The sequence below is a fragment of the Polypterus senegalus genome, chromosome 10 (assembly GCF_016835505.1).
Source record: "Polypterus senegalus isolate Bchr_013 chromosome 10, ASM1683550v1, whole genome shotgun sequence".
NCBI lineage: Eukaryota > Metazoa > Chordata > Cladistia > Polypteriformes > Polypteridae > Polypterus > Polypterus senegalus.
In genome coordinates, this window is record NC_053163.1 from 118664950 (window position 1) to 118688373 (window position 23424).

The 23424-nt window shown below is 35.6% G+C and overlaps 1 protein-coding gene across 9 annotated transcripts in view; it reads left to right on the forward strand.

The window, feature by feature from the left end:
* The window catches only part of LOC120537486 (RNA binding protein fox-1 homolog 2-like), a 213971-nt gene that overhangs the window by 180987 nt on the left and 9560 nt on the right, over positions 1-23424 (forward strand). For 5 of the 9 annotated variants that reach the window (XM_039766453.1, XM_039766462.1, XM_039766458.1 and 2 more), the window contains 4 exons: positions 804-945; positions 14337-14379; positions 19196-19284; positions 22966-23044. In XM_039766453.1, coding sequence (XP_039622387.1) covers positions 804-945; positions 14337-14379; positions 19196-19284; positions 22966-23044 — 353 coding nt within the window. Of the gene's footprint in view, positions 1-803; positions 946-10694; positions 10822-13041; positions 13082-14336; positions 14380-19195; positions 19285-22965; positions 23045-23424 lie in introns of those variants that run through there. The other 4 variants (XM_039766456.1, XM_039766455.1, XM_039766457.1 and 1 more) reach the window with 4 other exon arrangements.

Genomic DNA, 23424 nt, shown 5'->3' on the forward strand with positions numbered 1-23424 from the left:
TTTATAAATGATAATGGTCTGGGGCTGTTTTTCAGGTTTTGGGCCAGGTTCCAGTGAGGGGTATTGTTATGCTGTACTATACAAAGACGGTTTAAACAAGCACTTCCCACTTTGTGGCAATAATTTGCTGAAGGCCATTTTGTGTTCCAGCAGGACTCTGTACCTGTACACAAGACCAGGTTCATAAAACCATGCTTTTACTAGTTTGGTATGGAGGAATTCACCTTAGACTGCACTGTGCCTTAACCTCAATCCTGTTGAACACCCCTGAGATAAATTGGCATGCTGATTGCGAGCCAAATTTTCTTGTCCAGCATCAGTACCTCACCACATATGCTTTTTTTTTTTGGCTAAATGGTCACACATTCCCGTTTAATATTTTCTTAAAACCAGAAAAAACAGTGCTAAAACTTTGTAGCCAGACTGGAAATTGGTAAGGGGCAAATAGTTTCCTACAAAACTGTGTTTTAAATAGAATGCCTTTCATAAAGTTACAAGTCTTTGCATACTCCTTACTGGCTGCTATTGTAGATAGATTTTAATGTTTGACTACTGAAACTAAATAGTTGAAAATACCAAGTTTTTGCTTGCATCCTAATTTATACTTGCAGATGTGTGTTCAGATTGATCTACATTCAGCTAATTTTTTATTTCTGTGGTTTGTTTGATTTATCGTCGTTTTTTGTGTTTGAATTTATGTTGTTACATATAAAAAATGCATATATATTGCTGCTATTTATTGCCATAAGCTGCTGCCATGTTTAATCGTATTTTAGACTTCTAATGTGTCATTTTCCTCTTAGTTCCAGGATTCCCATATCCAACTGCTGCTACCACTGCTGCAGCTGCTGCTTTTAGAGGGGCGCATCTACGTGGCCGTGGAAGAACAGTGTATAGTACTGTGAGGGCCGCTGTGCCTCCTGCTGCCATTCCTGCTTACCCTGGGTAAATATCTATGCAGAATGACTTTAGATAATCTTTACTAATTTCAAAAACATAGAACTTTTGAAAGTAAACATGGCATCCTCTTCTCTGATGAGTATAATGAAATCTGTTAGGGCATTTTCTGCTTTTATCTTAGTATACTTGAATATATTCCCAGTTGTCATCTTTTTTTCACTTTGAATTGCTTGTTTAATAGATTATAAAATAGAATTTCTGTTTTTAAAGCCCAGAGCTGTCTATTAGTTTTCCTACACGAACTATATATATATATATATATATATATATATATATATATATATATATATATATATATATATATATATATATATATATATATATATATATATATATATATATATATATATATAAATAAATAAATAAATTAGTGTATAACCTAATAAATGTATACTTGACAGTTCCTTTAATCAAGTATTCCTCACTTTGGAGTGCTGTCTATGTTGATAAATAGGTGATCATTGTCTGTTTGTTCTTGTTCATGTAATGAAAAACAGATTTACCTTTTTTGTATTTTCCCTTTTGAAAATTCAGTCCTTTTGAAAAATTTACAATGTCAATTGCATGTTGAGTTTAGTGTGGCTGTTTTAAAGGCATGTGTATTCTGATTATGAATCTGCTAGTATAAAAAGATGCAGTGATTTGAAAACAATTAAAAAGCAAATGTTTTGAAAATAACCTTAAAATGAAGGGAATTGCAACTTCCTCCATCGCACTTCCATCTAGATTGTTTGATTGATAGACTTAGATTGTGATCAAAGCAGCAAAAAAATGTTAATGAAAGTTATAAAATGTTTGGTTTTATATCTAAGGTCTATAGATAAATTTTATTTGCTTGGGTTATTTAACTTACCCGTAATACCATAATTACAATTACTATAATTCTCACAACAGTAAGCTGGGTGTACCCATTGTACTTTCCTACAATTTAGATCAGTGGCTTTCAAACAATTCTAATTCATGAATGGAGTTGGGTTTCTCGTTCATTTGCAGTATAAATGTGCTCCTTTTGTATCTTACCTTCACCTCCTGCCTTACAGAGTTAAGATTTTCATGGAGATGAACATTTGCTTGAAAAAATACAAATATCATAGCACATTTCAGCTCACAGCCATTCTGTTTTTGACACTAAATGTAACTTTTACCAGTCAGGATATTCACAGGAAAATGCTTAAATCTTTAAATGACCACATTCCCTTTGCATGGTACTATAGTAAATTATTTTGTCGCTTAGCTAGAAAATCTTTTGTGCTTCAAAATTAATGAGGCCCTCAATACACTTTAACAGAGTTCTTCCAAGTCTTTTACATTAGAATATACTTTCATAACCTCCAGACTTATGATGGTTTCTTATTTTTGTGCTTTCCTAAATTTTACTTTGGAAGCTGAAAATTTATTAGCATCTAATTTATTGATTTGTTAGATATGTCATTGTTCATTAATTTGGGTTTTAATATTCTAAGCCACAACCACAATCTACTCTTCATATTCTATAAATCATAAAATTATGTATTTTTTTAAAAAAAATATATTAATTTTACATTTTAATTTCCAGTAAAATGTCACGTACAATTAAGGCAGTTCTGAAGGCGAAAGGGGGTCAAACACCGTATTAGTATGGTGTTCCTAATAATCCTTTAGGTGAGTGTATATCAAACACCCCTCGAATGCAAACAAGAATTGCAAAAAGTTGGCTAACGTTAAGAGCCATGAGGGATTATAAAGGGGTCCAAGTAGCATTTCTTATGAATAATTCTTTGGTTAAAAGTACTCAGTTATATATTATGTCATGAAGAGGATATCTTCTTTTATTGTAAAATTTTTCTCAAGCATAAAAGGTGACTGTAACATAGAGGGATACACATTTTTTAGGAAGGATAGACAGAACAGAAAAGGAGGTGGGGTTGCTGTTTGTGTCAAACACAATTTAAATGCATGTCCTCTTCTGTTGGACAATGAGCCCCATCTTAGTGAGGACATGTGGCTTCACCTGGAAAACAGGGAAAGAGGTCTTATTTTAGGAGTGTGTTTATAGACCACCCAATTCAGACAGTAATTTCAACACATGTCTTTTTAGTGATATCAAATGCCAAGTTTGCAGTGAGATGATATAGGCATGGGGGACTTTAAATTGTGACAAACTGTGAATTATGGATGTGGTTAAAAAAAATGCCTCTTTTCATAGTTTAAACCTAAATATGCCCCTAAAACACTTTAATTTCAAACTCAACTTAATACATTACCTAAAAATAAAGAATGTAAAGGTAAACCTGTATACTGTACTGCTATATCTCCCACAGAATTTCAAACTGAGCTTAATACAATACCTGACAAATAAAGAATGTAAAGGTAAACCTGTATACTGTACTGCTGTGTCTCCCACAGTGCTAGAATGTAAAATACAGATGTTATTGCTATATGTGCTGTAATTCATGCAAGCGCATTTTCATTGCCAGAGCCTTAGATGGTGCATCTCGTTTCTGCGGCATCTTGGGGCTTTAACCCTTAAACTACCATGTATGTGGGGGGTTGATGCATCCCTGGACGCCAAATGCTTTTTTGTTGCACTTTAAGTAAACGTCGCAATTGACAAAGAAAGTGAAATTTTAATGGAACACTTTTTTTTTTATGCCGAGAGTATCAATTACTGCAACACTGATCATTATACACACTGCTAATGAACTCTAAAAACTATTTTCAAAACTACTGGAACAGTATGTACAAAGTGCAACTGACACCATGGATGAAACACAGTAAATCACTGAGCCACCTGCGTTTGAACTGGCTGCACGCAAGCACACACAGGTAAGCGCTAATGCTTGCAGGCTAGTCTAGTGCAGCAGCTGCAACACTGCAGGGTGTCACGCTTGGGTCACAGAAACACAGGAGATTGTAGAGACAGGAACTTTATCCAAACACTTCAAACAAACATGTCTCTTTCAAAAGTAAAACAAGGTCAGTATGCAGTTAGTTATCGATTAAAGAATAGATAAACATCATAGGGGGAGCACAACCCCCAACAGGAGCAGAGAATGTCTGGGGGAGGAGAGAGAAACAAAGCAATCAGCCAAAAAGGACAGGTGCTGTTCAGGCTTTTAACTAAACGGAAAACACAAGAACACTCACCTGGAGATGTATCACAGTCAATCAGCATCAAGGAAAAATGAATAACACTGTAGCGGTCCGCTGCCGCTAAGATTCACACCGTCGAGAAGACTGTGATTTATTTATTTTTATGGTGGAAATTCCTGGGATGCATCCAGCATTGATCCGACCCACATGCACTCATAAACGAATACAAAAACAAAGTAAACCGGTAATCAAATGGCAAATAAAGAATGTAATGAAAACAAATGAAATAAGAAAATGACAATTCCACCCCTGTTCCCCTTACGGCGATTACATATTAAATACAACAAAGCACAAACGAAATACACACAGTAAATCATGAAAAAGTTCATAAAAAATGTCAACGGATGAAATGTAATGATGAAAATAGATAGTCCAGAGATCCACACGTTGAATGGGAATGTAAAGATAGTCCTACCGGTGAAGACCGGTGGATGGGTTCAGGAGCGCTCCTTTCTTTGCAGGATGACCATAAATCCACTTACAGTCCTCATCTTCACAGGCAGACAACAGACAATCCAGACGCACGAAACAATCCAGGACAAAATGAATAAGTACAAGTAACCCAACAGAAGGCAGACAAACAGGAACTTGAAACACAAATTACAAAAACTTTTTTTTTTTGCTTTTGGTCACTGGTCCCCTTTTAAAAGCCGCGGTGAAATCTTCCCAACATCCCCAGTACCATCAGCAGACGACCAATCAGAGCCTCTGCGGGGACTGCTGGGAGTTGCAGTTTCAAATTCTGTTGGCTACTTTCACCATCCCAAACCACGTTTTCCACTACAGTTGCTTCCTGTTCTCTCTACAGTGCAGTGTTGCTACGATAAAAGCCATAAAAATTGCGGAGGATATTTGCTGTTTCCTCTAACAATTATTTGATAGGTTCTAAGGAAAAATCTGCAAATGACTGAGGCTGCGAACTCTGAACCACGACTTTGCGGGGGTCTACTGTATTAACTAGGATAACCTTGCAGAGGAGTTTTTAGAAATAATCAGTGACTGTTTTTTTAACACGGTATGTTAAAGCAGCAACACAGGGTGAATCTTGTCTGGATATAGTATTTTGTAATAATCAAGGTAGAGTTGAAGGTGTAGAGGTGATTGAACCACTAGGGCAGGGGTTCTCGACGTCGGTCCTGGGAACCCCCTGTGGCTGCAGGTTTTTTTTTTTTTTTTCTTCGACATTCAGAAAAGCATAGCAGCATGATTTTTACATTTATAAGGCATTTATAAATATTTCTGCTTTTGCTATAGATTTAAATGCTTAACTCTCTTTTGTTGATTTCATTATACTTTGCCCTTTCTCTGTTCAGTTTTTCCCCCTTCATTGTATCTTAATAATGACAACTTAAAACGAGCAGAGCAGACACCCAGGCAAACACTGAATAATCAAAGGCTGCAGCTACTTTAGAGTCAGACCCACTAATTAGTAAATTAATTAATTAAACAATTAGAACACCTAGAAAAGTAGAATGAAAATCAAGATGAAAATACTGTTAAAAAGAAAAACAATACATTATTCCTATATAACTGCTTGGTACATTTTAATATATATATGTTTTTTTTGCAAACTTAGTTTTCTAATTAATATATTGTTCCTTAAACACAGAACTTGGGAAATACCAGTTCACTTAATTAGCCCAGGACTTCAATTAAAAACAGAAGCTGGTTGGAACAAAAACCTGCAGCGACAGGGGGTCCCCAGGACCGATGTTGAGAACCCCTGCACTAGGGTCAAGTGACCATAATATAATGCAATGTTCAGTATTTTGTAAGAGTGTAGATACAAAGACTAAAATTAAGTTGAACTTTGGTAGGGTCTAAAGAGGATAGACTGGGATAAGCATTTAAGTATGGAGACAGCTGAGGAGCAGTGGAACAGGTTTAAAAATGTTTTACATGTAATGCCGGAAAAATACATACCTAATTTTGGAATTAATAGTACATTTTTAAAATTCCACAGTGGATTAATAAAGATTTTAAAAAAGAAGCTGCAAAGGAAAAAGTGCTTTATAAAGCATATAAGACAAATGACTGCAAAGTGAATCTTAGAGCCTATGAGGACACAAGGGCAACTGTTAAGAAGGCTATTAGGGAGGCTAAAAGACAGTTGGAGAGGAATATAGCAGATATGGAGAAAGAAGACCCTAAGAGTTTCTTTCAGTATTTTATTAGTAAAAAATCAATGAGGAGGTGAATTGCATCAGGAATAGTAAAGGGGAATTAAGACAGACAGTGAAATGGCAGATGCCCTAAATTTTCTGAGGTCTTCACAAATGAGGAAGTGGATAACCTCCCAGAGGTAAACAGGACTAACAAGGAGGTGTTGAGGGATTTGGAAATTGTAGAATAAGAAGTACTGCTCAGATTAAATAGGCTGAAATCAAACAAATCACCAGGACCAGATAATATTTACCCTCGAGTTAAGGAAGTTAGCAAGTACAGTACATATATAAACCCTAGACACACATTTTTAGGAAGTTACTGTGCACTGGAGAGATTCCGAATGGAATGGCAAATATCATCCCATTATATAAAAAGGGTGATGGGGCAGATCCAAGCAACTATAGGCCAGTAAGCTTAACATGCATCACAGAAAAATTAGAATTATTAAGAATAAGATTGAGCAGCACTTAGCAAGAACAGGAGTTTTTCAGAACAGTCTGCATGGGTTCAGAAGAGGAAGGTCATCTTTTACTAACATGCTAGAATTCAATGAGGAGGCAACAAAAGGATGTGATCAAAGTGGAGCATATATTTATCTTGACTTTCAGAAAGCATTTGATGTGGTGCCATATGAGAGGTTGGGCATCAAACTAAAAGTGTGAGTTCAGGGTGATGATTTCAGATAGGTGCAGAATTGGCTGTGACACAAAGCAGAGGGTGACGATGTGAGGTACCTTATCAGAATTGGCTGATGTTAAGAGTGGTGTTCCACAGGGGACAGTGATGTGGCCGCTGCTATTTTAAATATATTTAAGTGATTTATATATGAATATAAGTAACAAGCTGGTTAAGGTTGCAGATAATACCAAGATATGTGGATTAGCAGACAATGTGGAATCTGTTACAGTATATCATTACAGAAAGACTTGGAGAGCATACAGGCTTAGGCAGATTTGTGACAGATAAAATTTAATGTCAGTAATTGTAAAGTATTACACATAGGAAGTAAAAATGTTAGGTTTGAATACACAATGGGTGGCCTGAAAATCGAGAGTACACCTTATGAGAAGGATTTAGTAGTCATAGTGGACTCTGGAGTAGAAGTCCAAGGAGGTTCTGCTAAAGCTTTATAATGCACTGGTAAGGCCTCATCTAGAGTACTGTGGGCAGCTTTGGTCTCTAGGCTACAAAAAGGACATAGCAGTGCTAGAAAAGGTCCAGAGAAGTGCAACTATGCTGATTCCAGGGCTACAGGGGATGAATTATGAGGATTGATTAAAATATCTGAGCCTTTTCAGTTTAAGCAAAAGAAGATTAGGAGGTGACATGATTTAAAGTGTTTAAAATTATGAAGGGAATTAGTACAGTGGATCAAGATTGTTAGAAACTTGTTAAGGGTAAATATTGCACAAACATTAGGAAGTTTTTCTTTACATAAAGAACGAGAGACACTTTTAATAAGCCACCAAGTAGTATAGTAGACAGTAAGACTTTAGGGACTTTCAAAACTCAATTTAATATTTTGTGGAAGAAATAAGTGGATAGGACTGGCAAGTTTTGTTGCACTGAATGGCCTGTTCTCGTCTAGATTTTTCTAATAATGATGATAAGGTGTGTCAAACATGACTGGTGTGTTGGTGCCAACAGCTCAGTTAGATAAAATAATCATAAAATTGTCTCAAGGCATTATATGATTCACTAGGGTTTCATGTATGATTCAGACCTGGTTGATGAAATGTAGTACTTTAAGCAATGATTAAACAATCTTTAAATATTTTCAAACTCTAAAACTGACAGTTTATAACGTAAAAATCAATTTTCTACTTAATCCAGTTTGTGCTCACAGGATACCAGAGCCTAACCAGGCAACCAGTGTGCAAGGCCTTCCGCAACCATTGATATCAAGTTGGTCTGGAGTATATTGTTCTGTTTGAGGATGTTTACGGTATTCCATATGTAGATCTTTATTTGCTCGTGCTTTCATCTACAACAGGGATGCAGGGCTCTCAAAGTTTGCCTCCTTTTTATGTGTGTTTAGCATGCAAGTATAAATAAATAAATGGGCCCAAGAATATCACCCAAAACAACATGCCATGTCCTTTTCACTTTGTGATTCATTGCCTTAGTTTGAGTTTTGTTTTGAGAAAACAATGGAAATGTTCCATCAGTTATAAATGTGGCATTTTCATTAGGTTGTCCATATATGTATTCTTTTAGGATCTTGGAGATTTAAAGCCTCATTTTAATAAAGTAAAAATGTAACATTTCATGTGGTGTGAATAGAACCGACCATGTGTATGTTTTCTCACATTAATTTGTAACCTGCAGATCTTTAGCACATGGCTTTGACTTTTAGCAAGAGAATACTAGACATATGGCGGCTTTCTTTATTTTTAAGGAAGTAATGCAAATGGATGTACAATTTCGTACATTTTGCAAGTCTTTCCCAGCCCAGACAAATTCCTTTAACATTTTTCTTTTTTTACAATGTGGCAGTGTAACAGATTCTTTGAGCTATTTTCTTTATGTACTCAGAAGTAAATAAAATAATTGGCACTTGAAGAAAGCCATCTTCTTGGCTTGCATTGCTTACACCTAATATAACAGATAAGACAGGAACACAGATTTGAAATGAGCTTGAAAGTGGTGAAACCCTTTAAAGAATGTGTTGAAAGATCCTGCCCAGTTTTCCTCACCTCCCAACCTACCTCTATTCTAGGAAAAATATTGATCAATCTTGAGTACTGATAGACAGCATCTCTGTAATATATAAAAACATTTTAAAATCCCTCCCTTTCAAAGATCCCAGAGTACAGTGGGAAAAGGATCTCTCACTCAAAATCTCAGAAAAGCAGTGGAAAGTAGCAATGCACAAAATTCACTTGAGCTCCATATGTGCAAAGCATACAATTATTCAATTTAAAATGATATATCGAGCACATCTGTCTTGTTTAAAATTGTCCAAAATGTTTCCAGTGCAAGATCCAACCTGCGAAGGTTGCAGTCAATTTCCACCCTCATTGGGCCATATGTTTTGGGTGTGCATCAAATTAACAACATAATTTTGGACCAAAATCTTCAAATGCCTTTCAGACAGCCTTGGTGTGTCAATCCCTCCTAATCCATTAACAGCGGTGTTTGGTGTGCTTCCAGATGGGCTCAAAATGGAGAAGGACAAACAAACTGTAATTGTCTTTACTACACTATTGGCACATAGACTTGCCTTGCTCAACTGGAAGAGTCCTAACTCACATATTTTAAGTCAGTGGGTAACTGATGGTCATACATTATCTGAATTTTGAATAAATCTAATTTTCACTTAGAGGATCCATGCAAACCTTTTTCAAAACCTGGCAGGATCTAGTCAGTAACATTTTAGGTTAAGCATTTAAAATTGGGAAGCTGATTCTCTCCCCTCTATTTTTATTCTATTTTTATTAATTTATCAATTTACTTATTTTTTTTTTACTAGTTTAAAGTTTTACTGTGTTGGCCTAGCTGTCTTTCTCATGGGTGGAAGTCGATTTGTTTCGAGCCTAGTTTTGTTTTAAACTTACTTGCTTTTATGGAATGTTATTTAATTTTGACAAAATCAGTAATTTTTTTTTAAATAAATAAAAGAATTTGTAGAATTAAGTAAAAAGAGAGATTGTTAATAATGTTAAGCTATTTTAAGGGTTAGGTTATTAAATCAAAGCCAACTGGCAAATAAAACTACATGTTTTTCTATAGATGCACTAGCCAGTAGGGCTGAGTATTGGCACTGATGTCCTGAATCGATTCAGTTTCAATTCACAATGTCCCAATTCAATATAAATTTATTCTTGGCTGAATTAGCACTCACTGACATATTTGAGGTGCTGTCTTTTTTTTAGAGATTAGTTAATTTTGCATAGAGAACATTAAAATAAATTTTACTAACACTTTGACGGTTGTGTACATAATGACTTCATAACCTATACATATGCATGGAATAACATTGAAGAAGAAATACTTGATTAGAAATGAACAGTTAATATCAGTATTTTGAAGATTTGGAAGAAAATGTCTTTTTTATTTTTATTTTTTTTTTAAATGCAGCACTGCAATCATACAAAATTTACCATAATTTAACTAACATATACTGTATATCACCACATTGGAGTCCATACATTTTATGGGCGCTCCTTGTTTTTATTACAATGCAGTAGCATCTACATTATGAAACATCTTTATCATCTAGTGAATAATTTTATAAAATCAAATACTGCTTCTTAAATACATTTTGTTCAATAACTTATTTGCATGTTATGTATCTTCATGTAGACACCCTTCAACTAAACTGTTAACCAAGTTTATTCCCCTATAATTCCCTCCATAATTCTACAAGTTACACATATCTTCAGTTGTTCTCTTGTAGCAGTCATGTATCAACTCTCAAAATTGTGTCCTCACAGTTCCTCCGCAGATAAAAAGGAATCATATTAAAATGAAGATCTAGAGCTGATGCTTGACAGTGGAGTTGGATGAAGAGAACGTAAAAGAAAAACAATCAGCTGTTGTGACTAACATTACTGCTAATATGACCCATGCAGTACAGCTTTTCCAGCTACTTCGTCAGCTGCTGTGTGCCCATGCTCACTTTGGTATTGCAGGCTGCTCTGAAAATTCCGACAATTGCCCACTTGCTTTGCTGGGTAAGGTGTGTTGCAAAGTTTTTCCACTTTAGCAACGTTTATTGGACTTGCCAACACACAAATGTGTGACTGATGCAATCACACAATGAAACAGCGTGTTGGAAATGCTACAAAGGTTCTTGTAACTACAGCCATTCACCTCAGAAGCTCTGTATATAAGCAGCGAGGTTGCTCCTAGTGTGACTGGCATGCAGCGTGCTTGTCTACAACACATCTACCACAGGTGCAGAGTTTTTAATTTAGTAACATTTGATTGTCACATGGGAATCTGCTCCCCTGCATGTTTGGCTGGTGCAACTTAGGGCTACTCTCTCCGCTGACCTGCAAGATGTGGTGCTGCTTTGCTTAAGATTTTCATAAAGCCTAGATAGGATAACTTCACTACTTTGCTTTCTGTTTGGTATAGCATACCGCAGTTCAAAAACCTGTTTCATTTTCAAAAGCCTTTGTTTTCAACATTTGTGTTGGGTCTCATCTTTACAGATTAAAAATTGCTATAGATTATTTTTTGGGCACAAGGTGAAATAAAGGAAGCTTGGAGCTTTCTGCCATCTCCAGTGTAGATTTAGAGAGATTGTTTGTTTGACATCGGGATAAATGATTTTTTTCAATTTTGCTGTGTTACAAAAGTACTTAACTTCTGAGTTGCACAGCTTACACATGACTTTGCTTTTATCCAATTGTTCTTTACCAACACACTAGTTTAATCTGTACTAAATCCACACATCTGATTTAAGTGTTGTAGGCTCCAATGAGATAGTAAAGTGCTTTTTCCGTAGAAAGCCTTAACGAGTGCATTAACCACATCTACTGGATCTGACACCAAAAATGAGAATAAACAAAAATTGACATATATTAATTGAGCAAGATAGATTCACAAGATGGATCTTGAGACTTTAAGATTTGATATTAAATTGTTTAAGTGAAAAATAACAATCAGAAAATCAATATTTTTCCTGGCCACATTAATGTTTTAAGCCTGTACAGGAAGAGCAAAAACCTGCAAATTCCATTGTGTCCCGTTGATCATTCCACCATTGTTACTGTTCACACATTCACACACTGGATTGCTGTATAATTTTTTTCAGTATGAAGTATGGGGTAGTCCCTCTAGAAGCAGAAAAAGTCACTGCTTACAAATAATTTTCTAAATGGAGGCTTATGCAAAAACTTGCAGTGGTCTTGAAGTTAATTTCTGTGTAGACCAGTATGCTTAATATAAAGGCATTTTGAAAGTTGGGCATTCATTGTTTTGTGAGAAGGGTTTAAGTGGGACATTTTGATGCAAAATTTATTTTCCACTTGAATATTACATCTGACCTATGAATCTTCCGACTCTCTTTAATTAAGTTCTGTATTATTTGAATATAACTTTACTGTCTCAAAGTGTACAACCTCTGATAAGAGGCATTATATGAAACCATTTCTAATGGCTGAAGGAAAATAAAATGTACCTTAACTTTGAAATGTGGGTTTATCAGGCTTATTTTGATTATTACCCCTCTAAGGTGGTCTTATTTTTATAGTGATTCACCGTATAGATTTTTTTATTGTGGGTAATTTACATCCTGATTGAATAAAAATGTAAAATGGGAACCAGGTATAAATTTAACAGTGGTTATCACTGAAATGGTTATCAAAGTAATATAGAATCTATTTCCAGCACAGTTTACTAAGGAAGTCCTTTACCTACTCTAGCACTTTTTTCATTAGGATGAAACTAAGGTGTAAACTAAAGATTTACAGTAAAATGTTGTTTTATATTCTGCCATCATAGAACAATTCAGGGATGTGTTGTTTTTTGTTTTGTAAACGTTTTAACATGCAGGCTCATTATACAGTTACAGATCCTTTGCTTGCCAAAGGCTTGCTGAACAGTTTACCACAAGAAATATAATGTGTCACCTTATAACCCTCTGCAACCATAGCTGTTCAGTTGCATGTCAGTGGAAATGGAAAGCCTTGGCTGACAGCCTTTCTGGTGGAAGTTGCATTCCTGGTTGCATGCTGCATGCCTCTGTGTGAAATAACAATCCCCTCTTTCTTTCTTTTTCTCTTTTTCTCTCTCCTTCCCCAACACCTTTCCCCAATCCCCCCTGACTCTCAGTGTTGTGTATCAAGACGGGTTTTACGGAGCTGATCTTTATGTAAGTACCAAAGGTGCATTGCTGCATGATTTTGTTTATTTTTTTAATCTTCAGGTATTAACCTTATTAATTGCACCATCCAGTTCATACTGGGTGTTTAAAAGCTTTTGAATGTATACTGACTACCTGCAGCTGTTCTTGTTGGTTTTTGAAGCTTTCACGCAGCCCTTTTTCAAACAGCAGTTTTGCTATCCTAGGAGCTTGCAGACTATATTTGATTCAGACTGGCTTTTTTTTTTTCCTCTGAAAGCCTGGTCTTTTCTAGTATAGCTGCTAGGTGAGAGAGAGAAAAAAAAAATTGCCAGTATGCTGCTGTTATCCAAAAAGTGTTGATATGGAATATTCAGAATCACTTGAGTATTATCTGAATTGGGTCAACCTTTATAAATAAAATTTCATCAGTGATCTTGGCCTTTAAAACTGTATAAACCCTGAGTAATAAATGGGTATATCTGTGTTTTTTGGACTTACTGCTCTGTTGCAGTAAATTCATTAAAATGAGATGTAGCAATAATATGATTTTAGTTGTCAGAATAAACTTTTTAGAAACTTTAAAGATGTGCAATATTGAAATCTTATATAAAAATCCATTTTGTTTTAGTCTATTGGCAAATTTATAATAGCATGTATTTATTAGCCGAAAAGTATATTGTTTTAGAGCAAGCAGAGAATCGTCTGATTTCCAAATTGGATTTGCTGTAGGTTGTCAGTATCATTCATATATACCTGTAGAGCCATTGCCACCTTGTTATGGGCATTTACTTAGCTGAAAATGTGAATTTTTCAACATTCTGTGGTTGACAGGAAAGAATGTTTTCTTTTTCCACATTTAACTTTCTCACAATAGTAATGTCCTATTGTTCATTTTCTTTCCAGTGTTCAGTCTAATTGTTTAATTCAGTATATAATCCTGTCATTGTTGGTTTATTTGTTACTTTTATTAGTTTTTATTTTAACTAAAAAGACATTAGGCACATTGAGCCATTCTGGTTAATTAAATCTACCTTGATCATGTGATCTCTATAAAATATTTTCTGAGCATGTTATGCCCAACATTTTAAACTATCGGTTTTGGCATCAGGGTTTGCAATACAGACACATTGCTAATTGGCAAATATTGACTTAATCAAGATACCCATTTACAGGGTGGCAGATAAAGAATTTTCTTGATCTGCACTACAAAAGTGTAGATATGGTAATGGTATGTTTAAACAGGCCTTAGTACTTGAACACTGTGTTCTGTTTTCTGTTATAGAATAGTGTTTCAGGAACCACTCATTAGCCCCAAAGTCCCTCAGGTAGGCTTGCCCGTGTGATTACAGCAAAACAATCAGATTGCAGTGTTTTTCCCCCCTCCCGTTTTTCATTACTAACACACCAAGCCCAGTTACTACTGAGGTATGTGGGGAGGGATTTGAAGGATGGGGGAAGAGGATGATTTAAAGTCTGTCTTTAAGCATTATTGGCATGTTGTTTTTTGTGTAGTTAAATTGTTTAATCTCCCCAGTGGCAAAGGGCTTGTTTAAATGCTTGGATCTGAAAGTTGGTCAATGCAAGTTTTATGGAACTCTGGGCACTAATTTTAACGTGCTTTTGTAAAGTAAAAGTTAATTTAATCATTAATTAGGTTAATTAGTTAAATATCAAAAAAAAAATGCTTTGCCAGTTTGCATGATGTCTGCAGAAATCGGAATTAGAATTGTTTTGCCCTCAGTATAAGAGTAACACATTTTTACTTTTGCAGTAAAGTAACAGTTTTGCTGTTAAATTGTTTGAGCATTTAGTTTGGTTTATTAGTGTTTTGGGTTTTTTTTTTTCTTCTTTGGCCCTATATGCTTAGAAAATATGCCTGGTATTTGTAGCTTCTTTTTTGGTTGATATTTATTCAATTCGCAAGTCAAATCAAAAAGGTTGTTGTATGAGTCATAATGTACTTGTAAGAGGCTTTTGTAATTTAAAAACATTTCACTTGTTTTTTAGAAGTACTACGGAGTAGGCATTTCTAAAATTCATTACTAATAGATGTTGCCTACTAAGAGTAATTTTCAGTTATTGCATATCCTTTGGTATGACTTTCAACAGCATAAGGAATGTTTGTCCTTACTCATTTTAAAATGATACATGTGTTGTTGCCTCAGTCTTTGTAGCTGAAAGCATTTTGCACTATTAACATTATGTGTACTTATTCTTACATGAAAGCATACCATTAGTACCATAATGGGTAAAAGTTATGCTTTGTATTTCTAACTTTATGAATTTGAAACCCTTACAAAAACATGAAAAATCCTCACTCTTTATATAACCTTTACAGTATAACTGCTAAGAAGCAAGAACTGTGGAGAGTGTCAAGAGTGGATTGTAACAATGAAGGGACTGAGCTGCAGGCATCTGTTTCTGAGCTCAAAATGCCATGCTTCGAGTCACATAAACACATTGATTATTGCATTGTTTTTTCTTCAACTACTAAAAATCACTACCAAAAGATTACTTTTAGCAGCAGGTGTAGTTTAGAAGGATGCCTAATGTCATTGTTTAAAGGTACTCCTATTGAGACCTAGATATGACATGTGATTCTCTAAAATTGTTTTTCTTTTTAAATGCAATGTATGTTTTTGCTTTACAAATCTCTTACAAATGCAGATCATACCTTCCTGGTTACGTTTTAAAGTTTCAGTCCTGAAAGTCCAGTGTTGTGATGATCAATGGCACAATCTGACTTTACCACAGAGCTGAGATCCTGTATGTTTACTAGTTACATAAATTCAAGGCATAGGATGGTCAAAAGATGGGACAAAACAAAAGCTATTTTTGAACAAGTTGTAATCTTATTTTAACTAATTATTATAGATGATATGTGAGTGGAATTTGTGAAATTGTGTATGGTCTGATAGCAGCGTTTGCTTTTTTGTATCTAGAAAAGTTGGTTCTTTGGTAAATTTTATTGCTAGAGATGTCAGCAAGTTAACATCATTCCCTTTACAACAGTTGCTCATATTTCCTATTTATTCTGATATTAATATTATGTCATTGGTACATGCAAACACATGTCCTTTATTTGAATATCATAATTATTCAAAGCCCTATGAAGTCTAAATGTCATACAGCCTGGCCTTCAAATTATAATTCATCTTAGGTTGCACAGTTATCCTATTGACACACTCACTTGTTTTTTTATTATGTTTTTTTGCCAAGATTAATTTTGCTATTTGATCTTTTTAAATTGTTTAAAATGGTTAAATATTGCTTTTTATATTCTTTCATACATTAGGTGATTGATTGGTAAACATACAGTATATAGATTGCCAAAGTCTAATTAGTAAACTTTTTAAATGTAAAATTATTTACCAAAGCACATGTAAAGGCAGTAATTTTGGTGTGTATTGTGTGGTTTTAATGTGATTTCAGTCCAACATGTAGGGCAAGCCATGGCTCTTCCTGCCGGTGAACTTGATCACACTTGCAGTGGTTTTCTGTACAACAGAGATCTCATAGTGATTTGTATTTTTCATTGCTTGCAAAAAGGCAGTCATTCCAGTTAGCGTAAACTGGAGATCATCTGACTGTAACTCTGATCTCTTAAAGTGCCTTACATCAGAACTGTCAGGTACTGGTGTGAGATTCTAAATGGCATGGTTGTGTTTCTGTTCTAGAACTTGTCTATGTAATACTTGATTCATGTGGAACTGAGTGCTCACAAAAACAGAGGTGATATGTGAGGGAGTTTTGTTATGCAGGTAGCTTGTTTGCTTATTGAACAACAAATGTCATGCTTCATAAAGATATGTATATTGTATTTTTAATGATCTCTTTAGTCTGTGTTTTGATGTATTGATGCTTGTTCTGTAATTATTAATTACTTGGGTCACAGGTTTTTATGCTTGGTCCACTTTTTCAGAGATACATACCCTAGTTTTATTCTCTTTACGTCTTGCATAACATTGCACAACAGTTTCTTTTGTAATCAGTGTTAGCATGACAACAGTAATATCATTAATTAGTACTTGGTTTTAAACATACAGTGATATACACTGGGAAATAGTTAAATAGTAAAATTTTTATGGGGGAGCCTATATATGCAAGTGTCTAGGTGATGCTTAAAAATGTATGGTTTAAGGGAATAATCTATGGTACATTGTCAGCATTTTAAATTTTCTGCAAAAATATTGTCACAAACAATTGTGAATATGGAGATGGGGACAAGCCCCTCATGTATGGCTCCTTGAAATGTGCGGACACTCTTATGTGGCATCAATCAACCTGCTGTTATGCAAATTTAAGTGATTGTATTCAACAATATCTATGCAAATTTGAGCCATCACTTGCACTTTTTCAATTTACAGTTCCGCAAATACAGTGAATATTTTTTTGTATAATTAATAACATTCCGAGGATGTTTTCCCTTATGAAGGGTGCATTAAACATCCTATTGTAGCAAATGTTTCTATGCAGGTTACTAATAGCAGACCACTTAGATGGACCTGTGGACACTACTTATTTATCACCTTTACAGTATTTACATGTGTGAAAGAATGTGCATTGCAGTAGACTGGGGCATATTTTGAGGATGCACACAGATCTGTGCATGATGTTACTGGGGGCAGTTAATCTCCTGTAACCTTGAACAGAACAATCAGGTTTGGAAAATAAATATATTAAAAAGCAAAGGTAGAGTAAAAAGGCCATTCCCTAATTTGTGTTTCCTTATGTGCAATCACTGCAGGTGTCAACATAATGGGTTATACCATTTCTGTCACCTTTCTTTGCTTTTGATTATTTTTGTGAGAGAGTTAATCATGGTATGTTTTGTGCTACTGATTATTTGCATCAGACTATTCAATGTTATTTATGACCTGCTATAGCTTGAGCAAGATGGATATTAAGTCATTTTCATTTGGATTGGTTAACATTGCAGACATTGTGGCATAGTGGTTAAGGCCTTGGACTTCAAACCCTGCATCTGTGAGTTCAAATCCTGCTACTGACATTGTGTGACCATAAGAAAGTCACATCGCCTGCCTTTGCTCCAAATTGTGGGGGGTAGGGGCAGGGGGGACAGAGGGGGAGGTTTTGTTGGGTAAATAACCAAGTGTATCCCAAATGTTATAAATTTTCTTGGATTAAGGCATTAGCCAGATAAATAATTGCAAGTGTAATGTAAGAAAACATGGCATGGCATGGGTGTTTTACCTGTGTTAATTCATTTGTTCTGTTTTAGAAATCGTGATCAGTGTAAGAATTGATTAATAGCTTAAGTGATGCTGCTATGTTTTTTGTTTGAGAATCTGTGTTTTTGAAATTAGCTTACTAGATTGGTCAAAGTTGTGTGTGAAGCTCAGTGAAAGTCTACAGGCTTTTGGGTATGGCTGACAGTTGATTTATAAATGTTTCTGTTCCTCTTTTAAGTAGTTGTTAGCATTGAATAGATTGAATTAAGCAAGTGCAAGTTTGAAATCATCCTTCATATATTTAATTTGTGGTTAAGTGGTGTTTTATTCTAAATTGACATCTTCCCACCCCTTCCCACTATTGTGGAATTGGGTTTGTTTGTCATGATTTTTATTTAAATTACAGAATGATTTTGATCTGAAACCAGCCATTCGTTTAGAGTTTTGTTTTTAATTTTTAATTTTCGCTTGATGCTGTTATACAGATACAATGATTAAACAGTCTTGCCTGTCTTTTGCTTTATTAATAATCTTTGCTTTACCCTTTCCTGTTCCATTTCATGCATTTTTTATGTCCATGAATATGATTGTTTCTATAGCATCTCAAATGGTAAACGTTACTTTATGTCAAGCTTGACCTGTGAGTAAAGCTGCACAAAATTTAGAATCACTGCTGTTAAGCAGAGCTTTTTTTCAATTCTGCTCAAGCATGCCAAGGGTTGTTTTTGTTTGTTTGTTTTTTTTTTTTTTTTTGGTTCTTGAAATATTTCTTTTCATTTGTGTTTCTTCTGACATGTTTTTACTTTAAGCTGTTTTCTCTTGAGACATGAAAAGAATGCTTGGATATGCATCAGTTTTAGTGAGAGCTTCTCTCTGTTTTGGCTGCTTTCTTGTATTCTGACACAACTGCATTATTTCCTTAAGTTGTTAATTTTATCTTTTTTCCTAGGGTGGCTATGCTGCTTACCGATATGCTCAGCCAGCTGCTGCTGTAACTGGAGCAACTGCTGCAGCAGCTGCTGCTGCCTACAGTGACAGGTATATGATTCAACCTGCTCGTGAGATTCTCTCCAAGGCTGCTGTTGATCATGTTAAAGCTAAATTCACCTGAATTCTCCATATTCTGTTTCATTATAATCTATTTTTTACTTAAAAGTGGTTTTCCTGGTTAAGTTACAAAGGCAGTCTTGGCTCTGAAAAATAGTTTTACAAACTATATCATAATTATATATGTTCTGCCTTTCACAGATTTTGAAAATAGGGTATTAAACTTAGGAAAATCATGAATTATCTTGTAGATTAAAAAACAATTTAGTATGTTGTAATGAAAACCTGTAGTCTCCAGTTTCAAACTAAAGTGCTCCTAATATTAACCCTGCCTATTACTTGCAGGCTTCATAGGTTTGGATGGTGGTGAGGGTTTGTTATTTTTCATCACTTGCAAGACACCATAAATTTGATATGACTCATTATGTAAAATTCTATAACCAGTATTTACCAAATTCTTTTATCGAATACAGCTTGTGATTCAGGCATAAAGTACTGTTGCATTTTAATTATTGTCAGGTTAAGTGACTTCCTTGAGTCAATTTGCTACGTTATCTTTAACATTCCAATGTTTTGACCACCATACTACACAGCTTACCATGGTCCTATTTTTATCACAGAATACACACAGGATACTGTGCATTCTCCTTAGGAAGTTTTTTTTTTTTTATTTGATTGGTTTGCTTACTTTTTTCTTCTGCTTTTCTCCCCCACTTCTAAATCCCAAACATTTATACTAGTCCAGAGTACTTTGATAAATTTGTATTTATTAGGTCATGACATGCTGGAAGACTTGGGGGGAGGGGGTTAGAAAGTATTTCTCAAAATAGTAGCTGCTTAGGAAAAAGTACAGAATTGTCAAATATATATATATATTGCATTTCATGTTCTGATTATATTGCTACTTACTGTATGTCCAGTATATTAAAATAAGTTGACGCGGATCAAAGTAAAAACACCAAATGATTTTGTTTTGTTTGTTTCTAGTATCATGTTGTAGATGTGGGTCTATGAATTTTTTGCAATTGATGGTTTACCCTTAAAATTAAGGAACACCAGATGTACAGTATCTGGTTCTACCTCTGAGGAAGAACCAACAGTGGTTGAACACACACAGGCTTGGTCTGCAATAGAAATAAAATCCTGAATAACTTCTTTATATTCCTTGCTTTCTACCCCAGTAAATACAAGTTATCGTCAATATACTGACAACCCAATTGTGCTTCATTCACTCAGAATATGGAACCAATGTAGGAAGTACTTCAAAATTTTAAATGCCTTTCAGACAGTCTTGGTGTCACAATCCCTCCTAATCCATTGACAGCTGTGTTTGGTGTACTTCCAGATGGGCTTAAAGTGGAGAAGGACAAACAAACTGTAATTGCCTTTACTACACTATTGGCAAGCTCCAGCCTCATTGGGCCGTATGTTTTGGAGATGCACCAAATTAACATTCTGGACCAAAGTCTTTAAATGCCTATCAGACAGTCTTGGTGTCAGTCTCTCCTAATACATTAACAGCTGTGTTTGGACTTGCTTGTACGGAATGTTACTTGTTTTTAATAAATTCAACAAAATTTTTTTAAACCATTGCTAGTCAATAAGCCTTGTTGTTGTGTCAGATCCTTTCTTGAGCGGGGATGTGGTGAAAAACTGTCACAGTTTAAGTTTAGCATAAACCAGTTATGAATGAAATGTAGTGGCCCTAAAATGCAAGCAGCGGAAAACTGAAAGATGTGTGTTCAACATGTAGGGGTGCAGGAGGCTAAAAAATTAAGCAAGCTGATAGTAAAATAATTTCAACAGTTATCAACAAATTTCTTATGGTCAATCCTTGATTCTGTCTCATCAGTGCTAAATTAATTAGCACATTTTTATATACAGTGGGTACGGAAAGTACTCAGACCCCCTTCAATTTTTCACTCTTTGTTATATTGCAGCCATTTGCTAAAATCATTTAAATTAATTTTTTTTCCTCATTAATGTACACACAGCACCCCATATTGACAGACAAAAAAAAAGAATAACTGAAATATCACATGGTCCTAATATTCAGACCCTTTGCTCAGTATTTAGTAGAAGCACCCTTGTTTTTCACACCTGGATTTGGGGATCCTCTGCCATTCCTCCTTGCAGATCCTCTCCAGTTCTGTCAGGTTGGATGGTAAACATTGATGGACAGCCATTTTTAGGTCTCTCCAGAGATGCTCAATTGGGTTTAAGTCAGGGCTCTGGCTGGGCCATTCAAGAACAGTCACAGAGTTGTTGTGAAGCCACTCCTTCATTATTTTAGCTGTGTGCTTAGGGTCATTGTCTTGTTGGAAGGTAAACCTTCGGCCCAGTCTGAGGTCCTTAGCACTCTGGAGAAGGTTTTGTCCAGGATATCCCTGTACTTGGCGCATTCATCTTTCCCTCGATTGCAACCAGTCGTCCTGTCCCTGCAGCTGAAAAACACCCCCACAGCATGATGCTGCCACCGCCTTGCTTCACTGTGGGGACTGTATTGGACAAGTGATGAGCAGTGCCTGGTTGTCTCCACACATACCGCTTAGAACTTTTTGGCCTTAATTCTATCTTGGTCTCATCAGACCAGAGAATCTTATTTCTCACCATGTCAGAGTACTTCAGGTGTCTTTTAGCAAACTCCATGCGGGCTGTCATGTGTCTTGCACTGAGGAGAGGCTTCCGACAGGCCACTCTGCCATAAAGCCCTGACTGGTGGAGGGCTGCACTGATGGTTGACTTTCTACAACTTTCTCCCATCTCCTGACTGCATCTCTGGAGCTCAGCCAAAGTGATCTTTGGGGGGTTCTTTACCTCTCTCACCAAGGCTCTTCTGCCCCAATAGCTCAGCTTGGCCGGCCGGCCAGCTCTAGGAAGGGTTCTGGTCGTCCCAAACGTCTTCCATTTAAGGATTATGGATGCCACTGTGCTCTTGGGAAACCATAAGTGCAGCAGAATTTTTTTGTAACCTTGGCCAGATCTGTGCCTTGCCACAATTCTGTCTCTGAGTTCTTCAGGCAGTTCCTTTGACCTCATGATTCTCATTTGCTCTGACATGCATTGTGAGCTGTAAGGTCTTATATAGACAGGTGTGTGGCTTTCCTAATCAAGTCCAATCAGTATAATCAAACACAGCTGGACTCAAATGAAGGTGATCTCAAGGATGATCAGAAGAAATGGAAAGCACCGGAGTTAAATATGAGTGTCACAGCAAAGGGTCTGAATACTTAGGACCATGTGATATTTCAGTTTTTCTTTTTTAATAAATCTGCAACAATTTCAAAAATTATTTTTTTGTCTGTGAATATGGGGTGCTGTGTGTACATTAATGAGGAAAAAAATTAATTTAAATGATTTTAGGAAATGGCTGCAATATAACAAAAAGTGAAAAATTGAAGGGGGTCTGAATACTTTCCGTACCCACTGTATCTCTATTGATTATTCGATTCGAAGAGCAAGCAATGCGGTGAAAGGTAAAGGTATTTTTGTCAGAATTAAAAAAAAATATATATATTCTGAGTCTCTAAATAAGCAATTCAAGATGTAGTCAAAAATATTATTTTGTACACGGTGTTGAAATAAGCAAGTACCTATTCTATGTAAAATGTAAACATTTTCCTTTCTGTTTGTAACATACTGAATATTTGAATATCTGCTTTGCTTTTCTAGTTATGGACGGGTTTACACAACTGACCCCTACCATGCCCTTGCACCTGCAGCTGCTGCTGCCTATGGAGTTGGAGCCATGGTAAGAAACTGAGCAACATTTATATAGCAGTTGAGTGCGAAGAAATAGGTATGCCCTGTAGAAGGGAACGGTTAGTTTTGAAAATGTAAGGATTATTTTTTCCATTGAAGTTTGATTTATTTTATTTTACTATGGCATGGCAGTTATCTTTATCACAATACTAAAACGTAAAAATAGAGGGCTATTTTTCAGATTTTTAAAGTAATTGACACTAGAAGTACACTGTTCTCTCTTGGGTTCCCTTATTTGTGTTCTGTATTTCTGTCATTTGATCTGTAAGGACTGAAGTACTTCATACTACTTTGGTACAAAAAAGCAACATGCTTGTGTTCAAAGCACCCCCTAAAGCAGGGGTGCCCAGGCTTTTTCGGCTTGTGAGC